The sequence below is a fragment of the Meles meles genome, chromosome 5 (assembly GCF_922984935.1).
Source record: "Meles meles chromosome 5, mMelMel3.1 paternal haplotype, whole genome shotgun sequence".
In the NCBI taxonomy this organism is placed as follows: domain Eukaryota; kingdom Metazoa; phylum Chordata; class Mammalia; order Carnivora; family Mustelidae; genus Meles; species Meles meles.
In genome coordinates, this window is record NC_060070.1 from 119989530 (window position 1) to 120008933 (window position 19404).

General features: G+C 51.7%; 1 protein-coding gene across 6 annotated transcripts in view; it reads right to left on the minus strand.

Annotated features, from left to right (window-relative positions):
* Positions 1–98: 98 nt before the first annotated feature.
* The window catches only part of ZNF76 (zinc finger protein 76), a 32837-nt gene continuing 13531 nt past the window's right edge, over positions 99–19404 (minus strand). For 3 of the 6 annotated variants that reach the window (XM_046006613.1, XM_046006612.1, XM_046006611.1), the window contains 13 exons: positions 14112–14280; positions 9936–10016; positions 9747–9824; positions 8421–8620; positions 5444–5560; positions 5046–5121; positions 4378–4503; positions 4096–4275; positions 3124–3357; positions 2866–3029; positions 1995–2159; positions 1374–1487; positions 99–959 (listed from right to left, as the gene is read on the minus strand). In XM_046006613.1, the coding sequence (XP_045862569.1) occupies positions 855–959; positions 1374–1487; positions 1995–2159; positions 2866–3029; positions 3124–3357; positions 4096–4275; positions 4378–4503; positions 5046–5121; positions 5444–5560; positions 8421–8620; positions 9747–9824; positions 9936–10016; positions 14112–14184 (1713 nt within the window). In that variant the 5' untranslated portion in view covers positions 14185–14280 and the 3' untranslated portion in view covers positions 99–854. Of the gene's footprint in view, positions 960–1369; positions 1488–1981; positions 2160–2865; positions 3030–3123; positions 3358–4095; positions 4276–4377; positions 4504–5045; positions 5122–5443; positions 5561–8420; positions 8621–9746; positions 9825–9935; positions 10017–14111; positions 14281–19404 lie in introns of those variants that run through there. The other 3 variants (XM_046006614.1, XM_046006615.1, XM_046006616.1) reach the window with 3 other exon arrangements.

Genomic DNA, 19404 nt, shown 5'->3' on the forward strand with positions numbered 1-19404 from the left:
GGTTGGTCCGGGGAACCAGGGCTAGGAGCCTGATTCGACCAGCCCTGGTATCAGGGCCCAAAGTTGAAAGGAGAGAGGCAGGGGCCCAGATGGAAACTTGGAACTTTTATTAAATACTCATTCACCCATCTGCCACCACCAACCAGAGCAGGAAAAAAAATTATCAAAATGGAATTAAAAAAAAAAAACAAACCAAAACAAATTAAACCCAATCCCTAGTATGTACAAGGCCACTCCCTACCTCTCCGTCAGAGAGGAGAGGGGCGGCTGGGGGTGAGTGGGGCTGGGCACCTTTTCTCCAGCCACAGGCCCCTGAGTGGTTCTGTGGTGGCAGGAAATCCTGCTGCCAAGTGGCCAGGCACCTTGGCAGGCTTCCAGGGAGGTGGTTATTGCTGGGAGGAGCGGGCCTGGGTCTGGTCTGCTCCTGCTGGGCCGAGAGCTGGTGGCCCCTTCCCCTGGTGGGCGGTGACCAGTCAGAACAGAGGACCAGTCCCCACAGCAGTCCCAGGCGCCATCTGAGAAGGGGAGTGGACTGAGAGGTTGGAAGGGTATTCTCTGGAGGAAGGAGAGTGGGCACCCGCTGATTCTGAGGAGGGGATGCCCCAGTGCAGCCTGGTGATCAGCTTGTCCTCTTTAGCTCCTGACACCCTCCTCTGATTCCAGCTGTGCAGCCCTCCCCTGGAGCAGGGCCCCCGGCGTCCCCTTCATTTAGGCTGTTTTCCTGCTGCCGTCTCTCCCCGGAGACCTCTGTGGCCACCGTCCAAGTGTCGGCCACAGCCCGGGCCCTTGGAGCAGGGATGCCTGTGCGGCATGGGGCCTCCTCCAACTCGCTGTGGAATCCAGCCCCCTGGGACTCAGCAGCCATTCTCTGACTCTGTGGCCTCCAGGGTCACGGCCCCTTGCTGCATGGCAGCAGTGGCCACGCTGATGGCCTCTTCTAAGGTCTGCTGCTCCTCCAGCTGTGGAGAAAGGGGGAGAGAAGCAAGGAGAGAGTCAGCCACTCCCCACCAGACTCTAGTGCTGGTGAGCATGTGGCCTGCTTTGCTGAATCCCCTCCATCCACCCGGTGCCACATACTGAACACTCAGTGGGGCCCCCGTGAATGGCACGTTCGCTGATAAGAGTCCCAATGGTCCAAGGTCAGAGAAAGGGGCCTGTTCACAGAAGGGGATGACTGGCTGGAGGGGGACCTCAGTAATCATCTACTTGAGCCCACTTATTTTCCTGATGAAGAAAGGGAGGCACAAAGAGACAAAGGGTTTAGACCACCTGGCATTCTTTTTCGGGCCGAATGCCCTTCTCTTCAAGATCTCTGTCTCCTTCCTCTCCCCTCCTTATTCCCTCCTTTCTCAGGCGCTGGGACCTCAACCCACCTGTACAGCAATGTGCGTTCCGTTGGCTGTGGCCAACAGTGCCACCTGTTGGTGATGGAGGGATCCTACACTTGAGTCGTCGGCAACCACAGCCCCAGAGGTAATGATTGTAACCTGAAATGTAAAAGAATGAGATTTTTCCAAGCCACCTATGTTACTCTCCCTCCCCCCAAGCCAAATAAAAATCCTTTCAAGCAAGGTGGCAGGGAACAAGCCAGAAGGGGACCATTACGGGTCAGATTAATTAATTAGCACGGGGCTCAGAGCTTGAGTGAGGTGGCATTTTTTTCTCTGACTGAATTTAGGGATTTGGATTCATAGAAGGTCAGAGCGGCAAAAGACCTAGTGGTAATTTAATCTCATTTGAAAATGGACTGAAGCCCGTGGAAAAGTGACCTGCCTGTGGTGGCAAACTGAGTTAGAGGTAGATCAAGATTTAGACACTGTCTCTTGACCCCCAGTGAAACGCTTTTCCAGAGAACTGATGACGCAGAGGAGCTGTGGGGGGAAATCTTGGTCCCCATAAGAAGGCTGGACGAGGTTGGCCGGCACGTTAATGCCCACCCCACGAAAAGGAAGGACAAGAGAACAAGAAACCCCAAGCAAACCGCCTGGTCATACGGGCTGCGTCTGCGTGCCATCAGCGCTGACCATGGTGACCGTATGTGTGCCAGCTGTGTCTAGGTCATCGTCCTCACTGGGTATGGTGAGGGTGGTGCTGCTGTGCTGGGTCACCATGCTGATAGCACTCCCCAGGGCCTGAAGGTCTTCCGGGGACAGGCTGACCTGGCGACAGGAAGGAAGATGAGCTGGGAGTGCAGTGGTGAGCTGTCTGAGAGCCCCTGGGTACGGGGACCTGCGCTCGCAGACAAGGTTAGCTTCTTGAGAAGCTGGAAGACTCGCTTCATGTCACAGAGCAGGAGGCGGACAGGGACAGGCAAGGAAAATGGGTCTTCATCTGCCAAAAGGAGATACTAGAAGAATTCTGTTGACCACTCCTATTTACCACCACTTTGCCTTGGGGCTCGTTTCTATTCAGTCTGGGGTCTCCACCCCAATTTCATCCTCATGTCAACTCCAAAAGACAGAGGTGTGCTTGTCAGCGAGGGTGCTGACAAGGGTCTAATCATACCGCTGGCTAGAAACCCCAGCCTCCAGACCCCACACCATGCTCTGGTCCCCACATCAACACGCCTCTCGAGAAATGTCTCAGTCCGACGATCAGGACCTGTCAGCCTCCACATAAACAGGGAAGCTACTAATTGCTCTCGAAGTTCCAGAGGCTGAGGTGGAAGCGTGAGGAGAAGGGGCTGGCTGACAAGACTTGGATCCCTGAGCCTCAGCTCTCTGAGCTCCACGAGGCGAAAAAGAGAACCTGGGCAGGGGGGGGCTGTCAGAACTTCGGCAGTCCCCGGAGAGAGAAAGGGGACCAGCCAGAGTGGCTCACCCTTCCCCACCCCCTTCGCCGCACCCCACTCCCAGGGGTCTGTACCTGCTGGGCGCCGTCCTGAGTGATCAGAGCCACCTGGGGGGCCCCGTCCTCCTCAGTCACCATGGCCACCTGGGCTGGCAGGTCATCGCCCTCTTCCTTCACCTCCGAGAGGTAGGCAACGCGGGAGCGTCTGGGCGGTGGGCTCTCCTCGGCGGCGCAGGCGGCTGCGAGAGGAGAGCCCAAGCTGACACCTGCCACCGATGGGCCCCGGGGAGGCCTGGCCCGTCCCCGCTCTCACCTCCTGCCCGGAGCCCTCACCGTCGAGCTGCTGCTGCTCGTACAGGGCCTGCTCACTCTCCTCCGTGGCCTCGAGCTCGCCGTGGGCGCTGCGCTTGTGCATGGCCAGCGTGGAGGTCTGCCGGTAGGTCTTGCCACACGCGCTGCATGTGTATGGCTTGCAGTGCGTGTGTACCACGTGGTGTTTGTACAGGCTCGAGTACTCGGTGAAGCGCTTCCCGCAGCCTGGCACCGTGCACACGTATGGCTTCTCCCCTGGGGACACTGGGCTGTGAGGGGGCGGGAACTGGGGCTGGCAAGGGGAAAGCTAAGGGGCCAGGGTGGGGGCGGGCAGAGCAGGGGAGGAGAGGGATTGAGACCTGGGACTCTCAACAGACACGGCTGGGGGTGACGGCCAGCAGAACAGAGGGGACAGGAGTGTGGACCCGCTGAGCCCAGAGCAAAGGCTGGGGCTCGTGAAGGGACTGGTGGGGGGACGAGGCAGGGCTCGTGAAGGTGGAGGTTGTGAACAGGAGAGGCAAGAGATAGAGAGGGAAGACTGATATAGCAGGGGTGATGGGGGAGGGAGGGGACACGTATGCCAAGAGATGACACAGAAGCCTGGACAAGCAATGTAACACTGGGGAGAGCGAGCATATGCAGGAGTCATATGGACAGTGGAGGAGAGGAGGAGCTAAGGGTGACATTTCAGTTTGCTTTTCCCCCATCACACCTGACCCTGGCCTTTTCCTGGAAGCTCAGTCGGAAGGGGAGAGCTCAGGGTGGGTGCAGGGAGGTGGCAGGGAGCTGGAGAGGGCCAGTGGGACCTGTTGGACGGGACTGGACTGGAAAGGGAAGAACCCACTGAGTCCCCTCTCCCCGCCCATAGGCCAGCCTGTAGCAGCCAGCAGGAGGGCTTGGGGCTTGGAGTCGAGAACACGTCTCAGGCCAGAAGCCCAGAGGTGAGAGGGCCGGGGCCTCAGAAGGGTCGTTCTCGCATGCCAGCTGGCCCACCTGTGTGGATGCGCACGTGGTTCTTGTAGTTGGTGGCGCTGGTGAAGCCGCGGCCACAGTGCGGCTCCGGGCAGGTGTAGGGCCGCTCGCCTGTGTGGGTGCGCACATGTACCTTGCGGATGTTCGATGTGGTGAAGGAGCGGCCGCAGCCCTCGAAGGGGCACCGGAATGGGCGTTCACCTGCGAATATGGGGTGCGTGGGGTGGGCTGGCTCAGGCAGGGGGGCTGCGCTGGAGTCAGGAGCTCCAGGTCCCAGTGCGAACAGGGCAAGGCCCGGCCTACCGGTGTGGGTCCGGACGTGCTTCTGCAGGTCTCCTGAGGTCTTGAAGGCCTTGCTGCACAGCTCCTCTGGGCACTTATATGGCTTTTCACCAGTATGGGTGCGCACATGGCTCTTCAGCCCATATCCTGTCCGTGGGTGGGAGGGAGGGATGAGAAGAATGCTCCAGGGAGCCTCAGCCCCCATGGCCTCATTATCCTAACTCAGAGGCTCTCCACCTTCAGGTGGGCTCTGTGTGGCTCCACAGCTCCTCAAGCACAAGAAGCCTGTGTTGGCCTCTATCCCTACCCAACCCCGGGCAGCTCAGAGGGGCTGGGAAAGCCCACGCTGCTCTCCTCCCCTCTTCCGGGCAACCGATGCCATTCTGGAATGTGCATCTGAGAGCCATGGCTAGAGGTTTCCAAGGGGAAATGAAGTCCAGAGAGACACATGGCCCAAATACTCCACAGCCGATGGAGGAGGCGGGGTCTCTCTATCAAGCCCCGCTGATCCCTTTGCCGGCCTGGATTATGTTGCCCCCAATAACAGGGTTTCTACCAGATGGGCCCTGCAAGTCAGAGCGCTTGGGCAGCAGTTGCTCTAGGAAGGCAGGAAATTCCCAAAGTGAATCTAGAACTTTCCACCCTCAGGTGGAAGCAGTCCACCTTTAGTCTTCTTCCACGTAGGTTACCTGTGGCAAAGGCCTTTCCACAGCTGGGGAAATCACACCTGTATGGACGGTCACCCGTATGAGCTCTTTCGTGCACCTGTGAGGATAAGCAACCATGGGACCATGGGTACTGGGGTATGCAGGGGCTCTTCAGTTGTCTTTAGGGCTCTGAGTATCAATAATGGCCACCTCCTTTATTCTGTCTCTTTAGCTGAGAGGCCACCTTCTCCAGGGCGCCCTCCCTGATTCTCTTCCTTCCTGCACTCTTCATGCCTGTCACCGGCCCCTGGGCTGACATTTCGGTACACTCATCTCTTCCTTTCAGTAGGGCAGGGACCGGTTCTAGTCAAAGCGGGAAGGTATAATTACAGCCTGGTGGGGAAAATTGTAAAGATGAAAGGTGTGCGTGACAGCCTTACCTTTAAGTGATGAGCAGTGGTGTAGAGACGCCCACAGCCTTTGTAGCCACAGCGGAATGCTCTGTCCCCGACCTGCTGTCCTTTGCCGTTATGGGGAACCTGGCTGTCATGCAGGACCTGAGGAAAAAAAATCTTGAGGTTCCTATCTGTATCCTCCTCAATGACGAGAGAGAAGAGGTGAGATATAGGCCCTAGCTGGCAGCTTATGACCCAACATGTGGGGCTAAGCCTACCAGGGGAGAAGGGCAATGGGGGGAGACAGACCGAGACAGACAGGAAACAGGCACCAAGGCACTCTGCAGAGGAAACAGGGCTGACATGTGGAGTCCCCACCCACCTGTCAAGGATAGAGGGAGGACTCAATGTCACAGAGCTGTGACAGCTATGGAAGACAGGCCATCTCCCAGACAGCTAGGTAAGGTGGCCATTCAGGCCACCCCCAAGTTAGGCTTTCAAAAAAAAATATTTTTAAAACATTTGTTTATTGGGGCGCCTGGGTGGCTCAGTGGGTTGAAGCCTCTGCCTTCGGCTCAGGTCATGATCTCAGGGCCCTGGGATCGAGCCCCACATCGGGCTCTCTGCACAGCAGGGAGCCTGCTTCCCCCTCTCTCTCTGCCTGCCTCTCTGCCTACTTGTGATCTCTCTCTCTGTTACATAAAGAAATAAAAAAAAAACTTTAAAAAAACAAACAAACATTTGTTTATTTATGAAGGGGGCGGAGCATGCAAGGAGCATGGCCCGGGAGGGGCAGGGGGAAAGAGAATCTCAAGCAGACTCTGTGCTGAGTGTGGAGCTGGACACGGGGCTCAATCTCAGGACACTGAGATCATGACCTGAGCTGAAACCAAGAGTCAGGCACTCAACCAACTGTGCCACCCAGGTACTCCTCAAGATTTTATTTTTAAAAAAGATTTTATTTATTTATTCATGAGAGACACAGAAAGAGAGGCAGAGGGCGAAGCAGGCTCCTCAAGAAGCACGGAGCCCAATGTGGGACTCAATCCCAGGACCCCGGAATCATGACCTGAGCCGAAGGTAGATGCTTAACCATTTGAGCCACCCAGGTGCTCCTTAAGATTTTATTTTATTTTATTTATTTATTTTTTTAATATTTTATTTATTTGACAGAAATCACAGCTAGGCAGAGAGGCAGGCAGAGAGAGAGGAGGAAGCAGGCTCCCCGCGGAGCAGAGAGCCCGATGTGGGGCTCGATCCCAGGACCCTGGGATCATGACCTGAACCGAAGGCAGAGGCTTCAACCCACTGAGCCACCCAGGCGCCCCAAGATTTTATTTTTTAAGTAATCTCTACACCCAGTATGGGACTTGAACCCACAACCCCAAGAGCAGAAGTCCCACACTCCACTGACTGAGCCAGCCAAGTGCCCCAGCAACCCCCACTCTTGACCACAAGCACCTAGGAGGCGGCAGCTCCAGGCACTGTTATCCTCTGATGTGAAGAGACCCCTCCCTCCCTGTGGGAAGCCCGTGCTCAGCAGGAACATCAAGGGGGCCTGCTGTGGGGATACGCTCGCCTGGGTTCACCAGGGTGAGGTACAAGCAGCAAACTGCAGAAGCACCTGGGACAGGGGCCTGCAGGTCCTCACCAGGAGTTTCAGCTCTAACCACAGCATCCAGCTGACTGGGAGCACCACGTCCTCCCTTGTCATCTCTCTCGGGGACACTGCTGGAGCCACCCACTTCACACCTGCCCCAGGGTTTTAGAGAGCCTTTACTGCTCTTCCGCTTTCCTGAGCAGGGTCCTGTTGGGACTGTTCCTTAGTCTTCATTTCCAGGACACTTTGGCCTGCCCAGGAGCTCCGGAAATGGAACTCTGGAAGGGATGGGAAGTAGGAGACGAATTGGTGAGGCCAAATTCATGGCAAGGTCTGTCAGCTCCAGGTCAGGGGGTCAAGTAGCTGACAAAATTTCACAGACACTTAAACAGCTGGGGAATTGGAGGGGGACAGTGTCACAGGTGGCCGGGCCTGCTTGGCAGGCTAACCCACTCAGGTGTTCAAATTTCATTCCCATGCCTCACTGGTTCTCGGGGAATCAAGAACTTCAGGGTTGCACGTGACCTCTGAGGTCATCCAGTCCTGTGTCATCCTCTCAGAGGCGCGAGCTAAGGCCTGGGAGCAGAATGACTCACTCAAGGTCAGAATAGATAGTAGCAGCTCTCAGGGCTTTTGATTCAAAGCCCAGTTGTCTTTCTAAAAGCAGCAAGTCTCAAAGAGCCCAAAGCAGTCTGCTATCGAGTTTTGTACTTCATGTTGGAAAGACACGAGAGTTTCTCTTCTCCTCTGATACTGCGGCATAGTCTTATTATAAAAACAATTGCCCCCCCCCCCCCAAATCTTCAGGTAACGTTTGTGGTCCGGGGAGCCCTGCTGTTTTCACCCCAGGGAGGGTGCCCCTGGTCTGGCATGCTCACAGATCTCATTGCCCCCAGCCCCCGTGGGCGGGACCACCACTCCGGCAGAGACAGTGCTGATTGGCCCCGGGAGAGCCCAGCTCTTCCTCCCTCACAGCTGAGCTAGCTGAGCTACGGTATGGGCCCCGCGGTCCGTGAATCCCAGCTGCTCTGCCACATCTGCCCCCGCCACTGCCTACTGAGGTTACGTCCCCAAACGACTACACGAGTTGCCAAGAACAAATAAATCCGAGACCAGCTGACCTCGGTGGCCCAGAAAACTAATAAAAGTCGCTGGCTCTAAGTCGCCACCGTACAGCCGTCACGGTCCCTTGCGGCCACCTTCCCTTGGCAGAGAGGGCATACACTAGAGGGAGCGTCAACAGCGGTCGGTGGCCCCAGTCATGCTGTCATGTGCACTGTGGACGGTGGTATGAGAGACACGTCGGGGGAGCCAGTGTGAAGGGGCAAGAAGGGGAGTCATAGGAGAGCTCTTGTCCCCTACAGTGGTGGTGGTCAGGTGGCCAAGAGAGTGGACAGGCCACGTCAGGCTTGGCGAGCTCACCTTGCTGGCATACTGCTCCAGGGCCACCACCGTGTCTGCAGTGAAGCCCTCATCATCCTCCGTGGCCAGGTCCTCCAAGCCCACCTCCGTCTGCACGGCCAGGATGGCGCTGTCTGCTGGCACAGCCACGGGGTGGTGAATGTAGGCAGTGGAGCCGTCTTCCAGCTGGACGGCTTCCAGGGCGCTGGGGTCATAGCCCTCTGCAGGGAACATGGGTTAGTCCCGAGGCCGCACAAGGGCAAGGCATACAGCAGGCACCCTGGCTTGAAGGTAACAAAAAGCACATGTGCCAAGGAAGCCTTCAGCATCTCCTGGTCCCCCCCTTGGTGAATCACTCTGGCTGGCCCTTCTTCGGGGGCTGACTCTCCCAAGGAAAAGGTCTCCTATGCAGCTCTGGGAACTCACAAGGTCCCTGAGGACCCGAGGGACCATCATCATCTTCACCTTCATGACCACAAGAACCTCCTAACTGATGGCCCTCCAATTATCTACAAGCCACACAGCATCCAGAGAGATCTTTGCAGGACACAGAGGAGATCATGTTACCCGATGGTTCTACCACTTCCCACCAGTCTCAGGATAAAGACCAACAACCAAACCCTTATCTTGACATCCTGGGCTCTGCCTCTCTTGTCTTACCTACCTCACTCCCTCCGCCACCCTGGCTCCTAGCATGGAATGAAACATGCCATTCTTCCTCCTCCCATCTCTGAGCCTCACAAGCTGTTCCTTCTGTTCCCTGCTATCCCTCTTCCTCCAACTAAGTCTACCCTTCAGCTCTCAGCCTGAGTGTCACGTTCGCAGAGAAGCCCTCCCTGCGCTGATCTCTGCTTATGATGATCAGTTCTTTGGTGACCGTTCGTCTCACTTCTGTTTCCCCCACTAGCCTCTAGGAGAGCGGGGACAGTGCCCGCCTTTGTCCTCACTTGTACACACCACACCTAGAGGAAGGCCTGGCATGCAGCCGTTGCTCAAGAAACTACTGGTAGAAGGAATTAAACATTATTCCTCAGTACTTAGAGACTTCAATCTTAAATGTTACTAAGTTTTTACTGCTGGCCTTGGATGACATCCTTGGGTCCTGTTTAAAGCCCCAAGACTTTGCAGCTGTGTTACAGACAAAGCCACCATTGAGGCCCAAGCTAGTGAGCCCAGGGGTTCAGTTTCCTGGAGGTGGAAATTGCTGCTCCAAGGGTGGGCTCCAGGGAAGGTAGGTGAGCCTGCTAATCCCAGCGAGCTTGGGCACTGCAGCTCCCATGGCCTGTCCCAACCTCAGCCGATTCTGCCTCCCTTCTGTCCTACCAATCGTGATGACTGTGACCCCACCTTTGGGTGTGCGGTGTATGTAGGCCATGCTGCCATCTTCCAGCTGCACAGGCTGTCCATCCTCGAAGGAGAGAGCTTCTGTAAGGAGAGCAATCCTTGCCTTTCTCTGGAGCTCAATGCCATCCCAGCCCTCCCTTGGTGGGCGCTGCCTGGCCTCCAGGAGGCTGGGGTGTCTTGGGGTGCCCTCACCTTTCTGCACTGTCACTTGGTGAATGTATGCGGTGGTCCCGTCCTCGAGCTGGATCACTTGTCCTTCCAGCAGCTTCTCTCCTGTGAAGGTGGAAACATAGAGAAGCAGTTCAGGCCCTGAGGAGGGTCAAGGGACACCTGCCTGCTTCTCGAAGAGGTCTGTTTGAGGCACACTTTGCATGTCTAAGCATGGGGGACATGCCCTACGTCCCCTGCTCCTTGCCTCCCTAGGCCTGGGCCTCAGATGTACCAGGGGTGAAGATATCCCACCATGAGGAACCCTAGAACCCCCAACAGATTCCCTTCCTCTACTCAAGGAGGAGCGCCTTCATTTATTATTCCATCCATGCCCGGTGACGTGGGGACTTCCAGCCTAACGGTGAGCTGCCGAGAATGATCTAAATAGAGAACAAAAAAGGCCCTGAAACCTGGAAAGACCTCAGTGGGTTGAAATTCGGCACTCTAACTGAACTAACAGAATGAAATACATTCCTTGTCTCCCACTGTGCAGTATGCCTGGAACTAGACGGTCTAATAAGGCAGTATAGCTTGTGGTTAAAAGCAAGTGGTTCTGGAACTGTCCAGGGGTCCTGGGTTTGAGCTTCAGCTCTACCTCTGCCTAGCTGTGTTTTCTACGACAGTTTATGTAACTATTCTGTGCCTCAGTTTCCCCCTCTTGAAAAGAGGATTAAAAACTGTGTTTCGGTCACTGGGTTGCTGTGAGGGTTAAATGGATTAAGGAAGGTAAAACAATGCCAGGAGCGTGGGTGGTCAGCCCTCAGTAAGCCTTTTTTTTTTTTTAAAGATTTATTTATTTGATAGAGGGCAAGTGGCAGGGGAGGGGCAGAAAGGGGAGAGAGAGAACTTTAGCAGACTTCCATGCTGAGCGTGGAGCCCATCGTGGGGCTCGATCCTGCGACCCTGAGATCACGACCTGAGTCCGCTCAGGTCCGAAAGTCGGATGCCCAACCGACTGCGTCCCCCAGGAGCCCCAAGCCTTAGCTTTTATCATCAGAAACCGAATCTCCTTCTAGAAGAAACAGAAAATAAAGCAAGGGGAGCCAATGTGGATGGAACTGCCGTGCTATGGTGTGTTCTCTAGGCCTGTTCCACTGCCACCGTGGGGAACATCTCCTTCGCTCATCTGATGTTTTCATTTCATTCTTCTAATTAAAAGATGACTCACCTAAGACAACGAGCAGTATAAAACGTAACAAGACTCCAGAGTTCCAGAGATATTACTCTTCCTTTACCTCAGATCTTTACTGGGAAGCACTTTTTTTTTTCTTTTTAAAGATTTCATTCATTTTTAGAGAAGGTGGGGGTTAAGGGGGAAGCTTACTGGGAAGCACTTACAAGAGCAACAGGCTCTTTGGTTTAGAATTAGGATTAGACAGGGACGCCTGGGTGGCTGAGTCAGTTAATTGTCTGCCTTCCACTCAGGTTATGATCCCAGGGTCCTGGGATCGAGTCCCACATCGGGCCCCTTATTCAGCAGGGAGCCTGCTTCTCCCTCGGCCTGCTGTTCCCCCTGCTTGTGCGCGTTCTCTCTCTGACAAATAATAGAGGATTAGACAGGCCTCTCCTGATATCCAGTGAGTTTCCCAGGGGATGAGGGGGAAAGAAGCAAGAAAGGTAAGAAGGGAGAGGGAAGAGTTCGTGACACGTGGTTTGCTTACTCCATTCTTCCCAAGTTTCAGGTTTAGCAATCTGAGCTCTGATGATGTGGGGAAAAGACCAGGCAGCTGCTTCTGGCCTAACTCTGCTATCTCTCCCTCAGAAAAATCCCCAAACTTGCCTCCACACTGTCTTCTTGGGTCAGTAACCCACAGTTTTACAACTCAGCCAAAGACTGGTGAGGCAGAGACAAAGGTAAGGAGGAGGAGAAAGGCAGTTAGCCGAGGGAGTGGGAGCCCCTCACCTCCGCCCATCAGCGAGCCATGGGCTTCCCTGCATTTGACGCCTTCTCTGTCACGGCCAGGGCACTGCACTCGGGGTTCTGAGAGCAGGACCAGAGTTTCTGCTGGCACAGCCACTGCTGCTTCAAGGCACGAGACCAAAGGTTAAGAAGAGTTACTTGAGACAAGATTTCAACCTCGAATCCCCTCTCACAGCAGAGACGACAGTGCGAAGGGCCAGGCAGGAAGGACAGCTGGCTGACCCGACCTTCATGTCCCTTGATGGAGAGGCGGCTGTGTGTTCCCGTTGGCCCCAGTGCATTTGGGTTCACATGGCCACTCTCCCACTCTCAAAAATGTTGGGCTTGAATAACACACTTTATGCTCACCCTGATGACCAACAAATCTCATAAACTTTTAGAGCTGCCTAAGCTGGCCCCAAAGAGAGAGGGCTGCTGATGAGGACCGTGCCCTGGTCACGAGCTTCAGAGGAGCTCACTGAGGGGGAGAGATGCCGTCTAGGACAGTGTGGTCCTGGTTCCTGAAGGCCGGCACCCCCTCAGGAGTGTGAATTCGATTGTGAGTCTGTGTGCACACACGCTGTGGTGCCACGAAGCAGCCAGAGAACAGAGAGGAGAGAGAGAGAAACAGGATGGGGGGTGGGGGTGTGGGGATGCAAGGAGACCCACACATGAAAGGGAAAGACCTAGGAAAACAGGGTGGCTTTCTCAGGCCAAGTGTGGCCACTTGACCATTAATTCACACACAGTCATTTCCATGCTTCCTAAGTTCTTCTGTCTCATCCTGCTGCGCCTGCCACAGAGGGGCAAGACCCGTGATAGGGAGTCTGCAAAGAGTTTCAAGCTTCCAAAGTGTTCTAGAGAAGTGCCACTCTCAAGTGGACGGACGAAGCCAACCAGGCCCACACATCATGGACAGCTCTTGACAAAAAACCTTTCCAGAAGGCAACCCTCCCCACCCCAACACTGTCCTAGGGAAAGAGCTTACTGATGAGATTAAGGGAACTCTCGGACGTCATCAGGAAGCAGACAATTTAAAATAAAATCAACAGACAATTTCTCTTGGGAACTGACATACACTTGCACAATGTGTTGAAACGAAGGCGGGCAATGTTGCAATGACAGCGCATTCAGGAGGACGGTGGTGCTCAGAGTCCGGAAGAGGCAAAATAAAGCGCAGGAGCGAGGCGATGTTGGCCTTGGCCCAGTGCTGTCCGAGGAGGACAGGCAGGCCATCTGGCATGCCTGAGAATGCTGGTGAGAAAGGAGGCTGTCAGAGCAGTGAGCGTCCCGGCCCCGAAGGCCCTGTCCTTCAGTGACACTCAGTTCTGACTTTACAACACACCTTGATTTTAAGTTTCAGAGAGAATGGAATTTCATGTGATTCCAAATTTCAGATAAACAGCCAATTCTTTTTCAGTACTTAGTGTTATTATTTTATTACGTTTGTTTATTTTTTTTTTTAAGATTTCACTTATTTATTTGAGAGAGAAAGAGAGAGAGCACACAAGCAGGGGCAGAGGGAAAGGTAGAAGCAAACTCCTCACTGAGCAGGAAGCCCAACATGGGGTTTGATCCCAGAAACCCTGGATCACAACCTGAACCTAAGGCAGACACTTAACCAACTGAGTCACCCAGGTGCCCCATTATTTTACTAGTTTTAGTGCTTAATCCCATGTTTATACATATCTATCCCATGCAGTATTTGGGATATACTTGTACTACAAAATTATTCATTGTCTATCTGCAATGCAGTTTTTGTTTTTTTTTTTCCAATTCAAATTTAAGTGTATACCCTTGTATTTTTATTCTGTGAACCTTACTAGGACCTAAGGCATGAGATCTATGCTTGGGTGTCCCCCTCTGTACATGGCTTAACTTACTTTTGAAAGTTTCTAGAGAGCACCCAGAAACTGGACAGGGAATTTATTTGAAAAGCAGGAAGTCATATAACCAACACGGTGTTCATTCATTTCCAGAAATATTTATGAACTACTTACTGCACATAAGAAATTCTGCCTTTCAGAGGTCTTGGTTCCTCCAGCTGGGCTAGTCAGATTTTCTAGGCTGGCCTGCCTCAATGGCATTTTCTTTTAAAAGGGTTTCCTTTTTGTCAATGACCTCATGAAATTCTCCTGCTGAGTAAGTTGTGGCATGCAAGCAGGAGGGCACAGTGGTGGTGAGACTCTGAGAATGGGACATTCCTCTCCAGAGGCTGGGGGACAGGATGAGATTCTGGGGTACCTGGAAATACTCACCTTTGACAGCTTGCTGGACATAGGCTGTCGTCCCATCACTGAGGGTCACCGTTTGCAGCCCCAAGCTCTCCATGGCAAGCTGCTACTCGTGCACTCAGACATGAAGTTGGCTTCTGGCCAGCCCCAAGAGCCACAGCTGAGGTCAGAGATTTCCTTCTGGGTCACAAGTCTGAGAAAATGGACAGTGTCACATTAGGAGCTGCACAGCTTCCTCCTGCTACAAGGATACATAAAGAAAGAGTGAATGAGGCCAGCTAAGAAGAAAGGGAGATCAATTCTTCGAAGTGTAGAACTATGTTTGCTTTTGTGAAGCAGGTTCAAGATAGAAATATTAAAGAATTTCTCAAAGTTGAGCATACAACAGAAGCACGCCAGCCAAACTGGTTGTAAAGTAAGATTCATTGATCAAAACCCATTTCTAAACTCACTCTCCTGGGGCACCTGGGTGGCTCAGTCCGTTAAGCACCTGCCTTCGGCTCAGGTCATAATCTCAAGGTATTGGGATCAAGCCCCACGACAGGCTCCCTGCTCAGTGGGGAGTCTGCTTCTCACTCTCCCTCTCCCCCTCCCCCTGCTCCTGCTTGCTCTCTCTGTTTCTCTCAAATAAATAAAATCTTTAAACTAACTCTCCTTAGGAGGAAGCCCCATTAAAGGCAGGCTGCCAGTCCCAGTGCTGCTGGTTCTGGGGAGCACAGATCACATCTCTACACATTCCAACAGCTCAGCTCAATCTAACCACTGGCCTTGTTGACCATCGTCAGTGAACATCCCACAGGCATCACAAACAGAACGAGTCCCAACAGACTCACGATGTGCTCCCTGGAACTGTTCCTCTTCCAGTATCCCCTATCCCTGGGCTGGCATTTCCAGCCACCCAGAATCGGTGGGGTTATCCTTGATTCCTCCTTTTCCCTCAAAAGTCTAGATACACCACTACCCAACACCATACACAAAAATTAACACAAAAGGGATTAAACATTTGAATGTAAGACTTGAAACTATAGAACTTCTAGGAAAAAAACATAGATGGTAAGCTCCCTGACATGGTCTTGGCCATAATTTTTTGGATTTGACACCGAAAGCAAAGGAAACAAAAGCAAAAATAAGCAAGTGGGACTACATCAAACTAAAAAAGTTCCTGCACGGTGAAGGAAACCACCAACAAAATGAAAAGGCAACCTACAGAAAGGGAGAAAATCACATATCTGATAAGGGGTTAATATCCAGGAGATATGAACAGCTCATACAACTTAATAGCAAAAACCCCAAACAATTCAATTAAAAACCCGGCAGAGGATCTGAATTGATATTTTCCAAAGAAGACATCCAAATGGCCAACAGGTACATGAAAATATGCTCGACATCCCTAATCATGAGAGAAATGCAAATCAAAGCCACAATGAGATACCACCTGTTAGAATGCCTATTATCAAAAAGACACAAAATATGGGGCGCCTGGGTGGCTCAGTGGATTAAGCCGCTGCCTTCGGCTCGGGTCATGATCTCAGGGTCCTGTTATCGAGCCCCGCATCGGGCTCTCTGCTCTGCAGGGAGCCTGCTTCCTCCTCTCTCTCTGCCTGCCTCTCTGCCTACTTGTGTTCTCTCTCTCTGTCAAATAAATAAATAAAATCTTAAAAAAAAAGACACAAAATAGCAAGTTTTGGGGAGGAAGTGGAGAAAAGGGAACCCTTGTGCACTGTTGGCGGGAATGGAAATTGGTGTAAATTGGAAAACGGTATGGAGGTTCCTCAAAAACTTAAAAATAAAACTACCATTTGATCCAGCAGTTCCACTTCTGGGTATCTGCCCAAAGAAAATAAAAACATTGACTCAAAAAAACACACACACATTCAGCATTATTTATAATAGCCAAGGCCTGGAAACAACTCCAGGGTCCACGGATGGATGAATGGATAAAGAAACTGTAGAGCATATATACAACAGGATACTATTTAGTCACACAAAAAAGGGGAATCTTGCCATCTGCGACAACATGGGTGGACCTAGATGGTATTATGCATGAAATAAGTCAAAGACAAATACCATGTGATCTCACTCATGGAATATTAAAAAAAAAACAAAAAACACCCAAACTCATAGGTACAGAGAACAGATTGGTGGTTGCCAGAGGCAGGGGTTAGGGACAGGCGAAATGGATCAAGAGAGTCAAAAGGTACAAACTTCCAATTACAAAATATAAGTCGTGCAGATGTAAGGTATAGCATGATAGCATGGGGACCATAGTTAATAATACTGAATTACATATCTGACTGCTGCTAGAATAAATCTTGAAAATTCCCAACTCAAGAAAACAATCTGTAATTACATAGGGCGATGGATATTAACCAAACTAACTGTGGTGATCATTTCGGAATACACGCAAATATTAAGTCATTATGTTACATATCTAAAACTTACATATAATGTTGTACATCGATTATACCTCAATTAAAAACAATTTTAAAAAGCTTAAGAAGTCTATGTACTTCCTTCAGATGAGTATTCCCTCTCACATCTCAACTACTCTGAGAGTCTCCTAATGTATGTCCCTCAAATAAACCCTTGCCTGTTTCCTAGGCATTTTGTAATAGTGTCAGAGTGACTAAAAAAAAAAAAAAAAAGCACAGGGGCACCTGAGTGGCTCAGTGAATTAAGCATCTGCCTTCAGCTCAGGTTGTGATCTCGGGGTCCTGGGATTGAGCCCCATGCCAGGTTCCCTGGTCAGCAGGGAATCTGCTTCTCCCTCTCCTTACCCCCTCCCCCACTCATGCTCTAATAAATACAATCTTTGGGGGGGGGGGAAGTACAAACCTAAATCCACTACTTCCGTGATCAGGACTCCTCGGCACTACCTCTTCCTAGCACTCACACTCCTACAGTCATCTCCTCCAGTATTCATCACTGCCTCTTTCACATCTGTTGCCCATACAGGACTTTGGGCTCCAGCCTGGTTTCTGGTTCACTGTGGGCGCTCTGCAAACCCTTGTGCAGTGACTCACCGGGTCCTTGTGTGCAAGGAGGGGGCTGCTGGGGCATCCTCCTGGCAGGACTTCCTTTGCCTTGGCATTCACCCTACTTGGGCCAGAGCCCACAGTTGTGAAGCCTTGTTCAAGGTTTAGCACTTAAGATTCCCACTGCCACCCGACCACAGAATTCCCCTGGACTTGGGATCTGGACTGTCTACTTGGTACTCACTATCTGCGGACTGATCTTCTCAGTCAGTGCTGCCCAGACTGTTTTCATGTCGGGGCAGCCAGAGAGAAGGATGTTTGTATGTGGCAGATGCTGCTGCTTGAAGCCAGGAGCAACCAGCTGGGGCTCTGGCAGTCCCAAGGGCTGAACTGGTCAGTATCTTTACATAACTATAGCCCACTTTTGACACACTGGTTGGGATGTTCTACTTTAGACTTAGCATCCCCGCTAGAATTATTCATTCATTCTGCCCACAAACATTTACTGAATGGCTACGCTACTACAACAGTGCTGTAAAGGAACAGTGTACTGGGTGTTTTATACATAGTAACTCATTTAATCCTCACAATGATCCAGTAATTAAATACCGTGATTATCCTCATTTTATATTTGAGGGAACTGAAGCCTGAGACACTAAGTAACTTGGCTCAAGGTTGCACAGCTAGTAAGTGCAAGAGGATGATTTTGAATCCAGGCCATCTGCCTCCAGAGTATGTTCTTAAATACTTTTTATTATTATTATTATTATTATTATTATTATTGTGTGGCCTGGTACATTTTTAGCTAAAGCCACCTGAAAACACTATTTTGGTGTGCAAGCTTATGCATTTTTCTGACAAGAAGGGAGTTTAAAGATTGCATGAGCGTCTTACAGGGATTAAAGGTAAAGGACCACTGCTCTAGATGGGAATTCTGGCAAGTGACCCATCTTATCCTGTCTACTAGGATCCTGGCAGTGACCCCAACCTTGCTGAGAGCCCTGATAACCACAAGTTCTGGTCCTCGTCTCTCTTGGTCTGCTCCATGACCCTCAACTTTCAGAGTCTTAAGCAGGGAGAGAAATTCTTTTGGTAACATGTTTCTGTTAACAGCATTGTCAGAGTAAGGACACAAACGAGACCCAGGTCTGAAAACAAAGCCAGCTATAGGTTGAAACGGGATTACAAAATGGCCTCAAATCTTTACAGCTGGCTCCTGTAGCAACGGCTGGTTTAATTGAGCACATCTGTACTCTACTGGGACTTTCTGAGGAAAATCCGTGGCACGCTTACCAACATGGGTTCTGGAGTCAGACAGCCTGGCTCTATCCCAGGCTCTACCTCTCTGAAGCTGTGTACCCTTGGGCAAGTCACTGAACCTCTCTGAGCTTCAGATGCCACTTGTTTAAAAAAAAAAAATGGGGCTACTAACAGCACCTTCTCCACAGGTTGCTGAAAGGGTTAAATAAGGTCACATATGTCAGCGTTTAGCAGTGCTGGCACATAAGAAGTGCCCTAGAAAAACTGGCTCTGAGGAGGAGGGATGCAAGAGGTACGGAAAGGGAAGTGCTTTCCAAGTGACAGGCTTTCTAAAAAGTAGCTAAAGAGTGGCAAGGCCATAGACTAGAAGTCTGCAGAAAAGGCTTCTAATCTCAATTCTATCTCCTGCAACCGCCTTCTGAGCCGTAAGGTGAAGTGCTGCCCTGGAAGTCCCTAAAATCCTTCCACTGCTTGTGCTAATTATATTTACCACACAGACAGCCCTGAAGAGCGCCAGCCACTGCTCAAAGTGCTTTACCTACATTAACTCTTTTAATCTTAGAAATAGCCCTATGAAGAAATTAGATCCATTATTCCCACTTTACGGATGAGGTGACTGAAGCTTAGAGGCAGAGTCATTTATTCCAAGGTCCCACAGCCAGGGAAGGGCGGAAGCCAGGATTCCAAGCCAGGTTGGCTGGCCCGGGCCCGTCCCTCTCAATACACAGTGCATTTCTTCCTTCTGCCAATCCAGGCTGACACAAAACACTTGACTACTGATTGTTTAACTTTGCTGTCATCCACCGTAACTGAAACCCAGTCCTCCTGGACCTGACCACAATGGAAAGAAGGAAGAGCTGGAAGCCACATTTCCCAAAATAAGGCTTCTTACACTCAAAGAAAACAAATCTCCACTCCCTTTCCATGTCCTCATGTCCAGGCTAAATGTTCCATTTTCCTCCCTAAGCCCATAATATAAGCCTTTATAAGTGGTCCACTGTGGCTCTCCAGCCCTTCCTGATCTCTGGTGCTGCCTTCCACCAGACAATGACCACGGGTGGGGAGAAGGTGCTCCGCGGCTG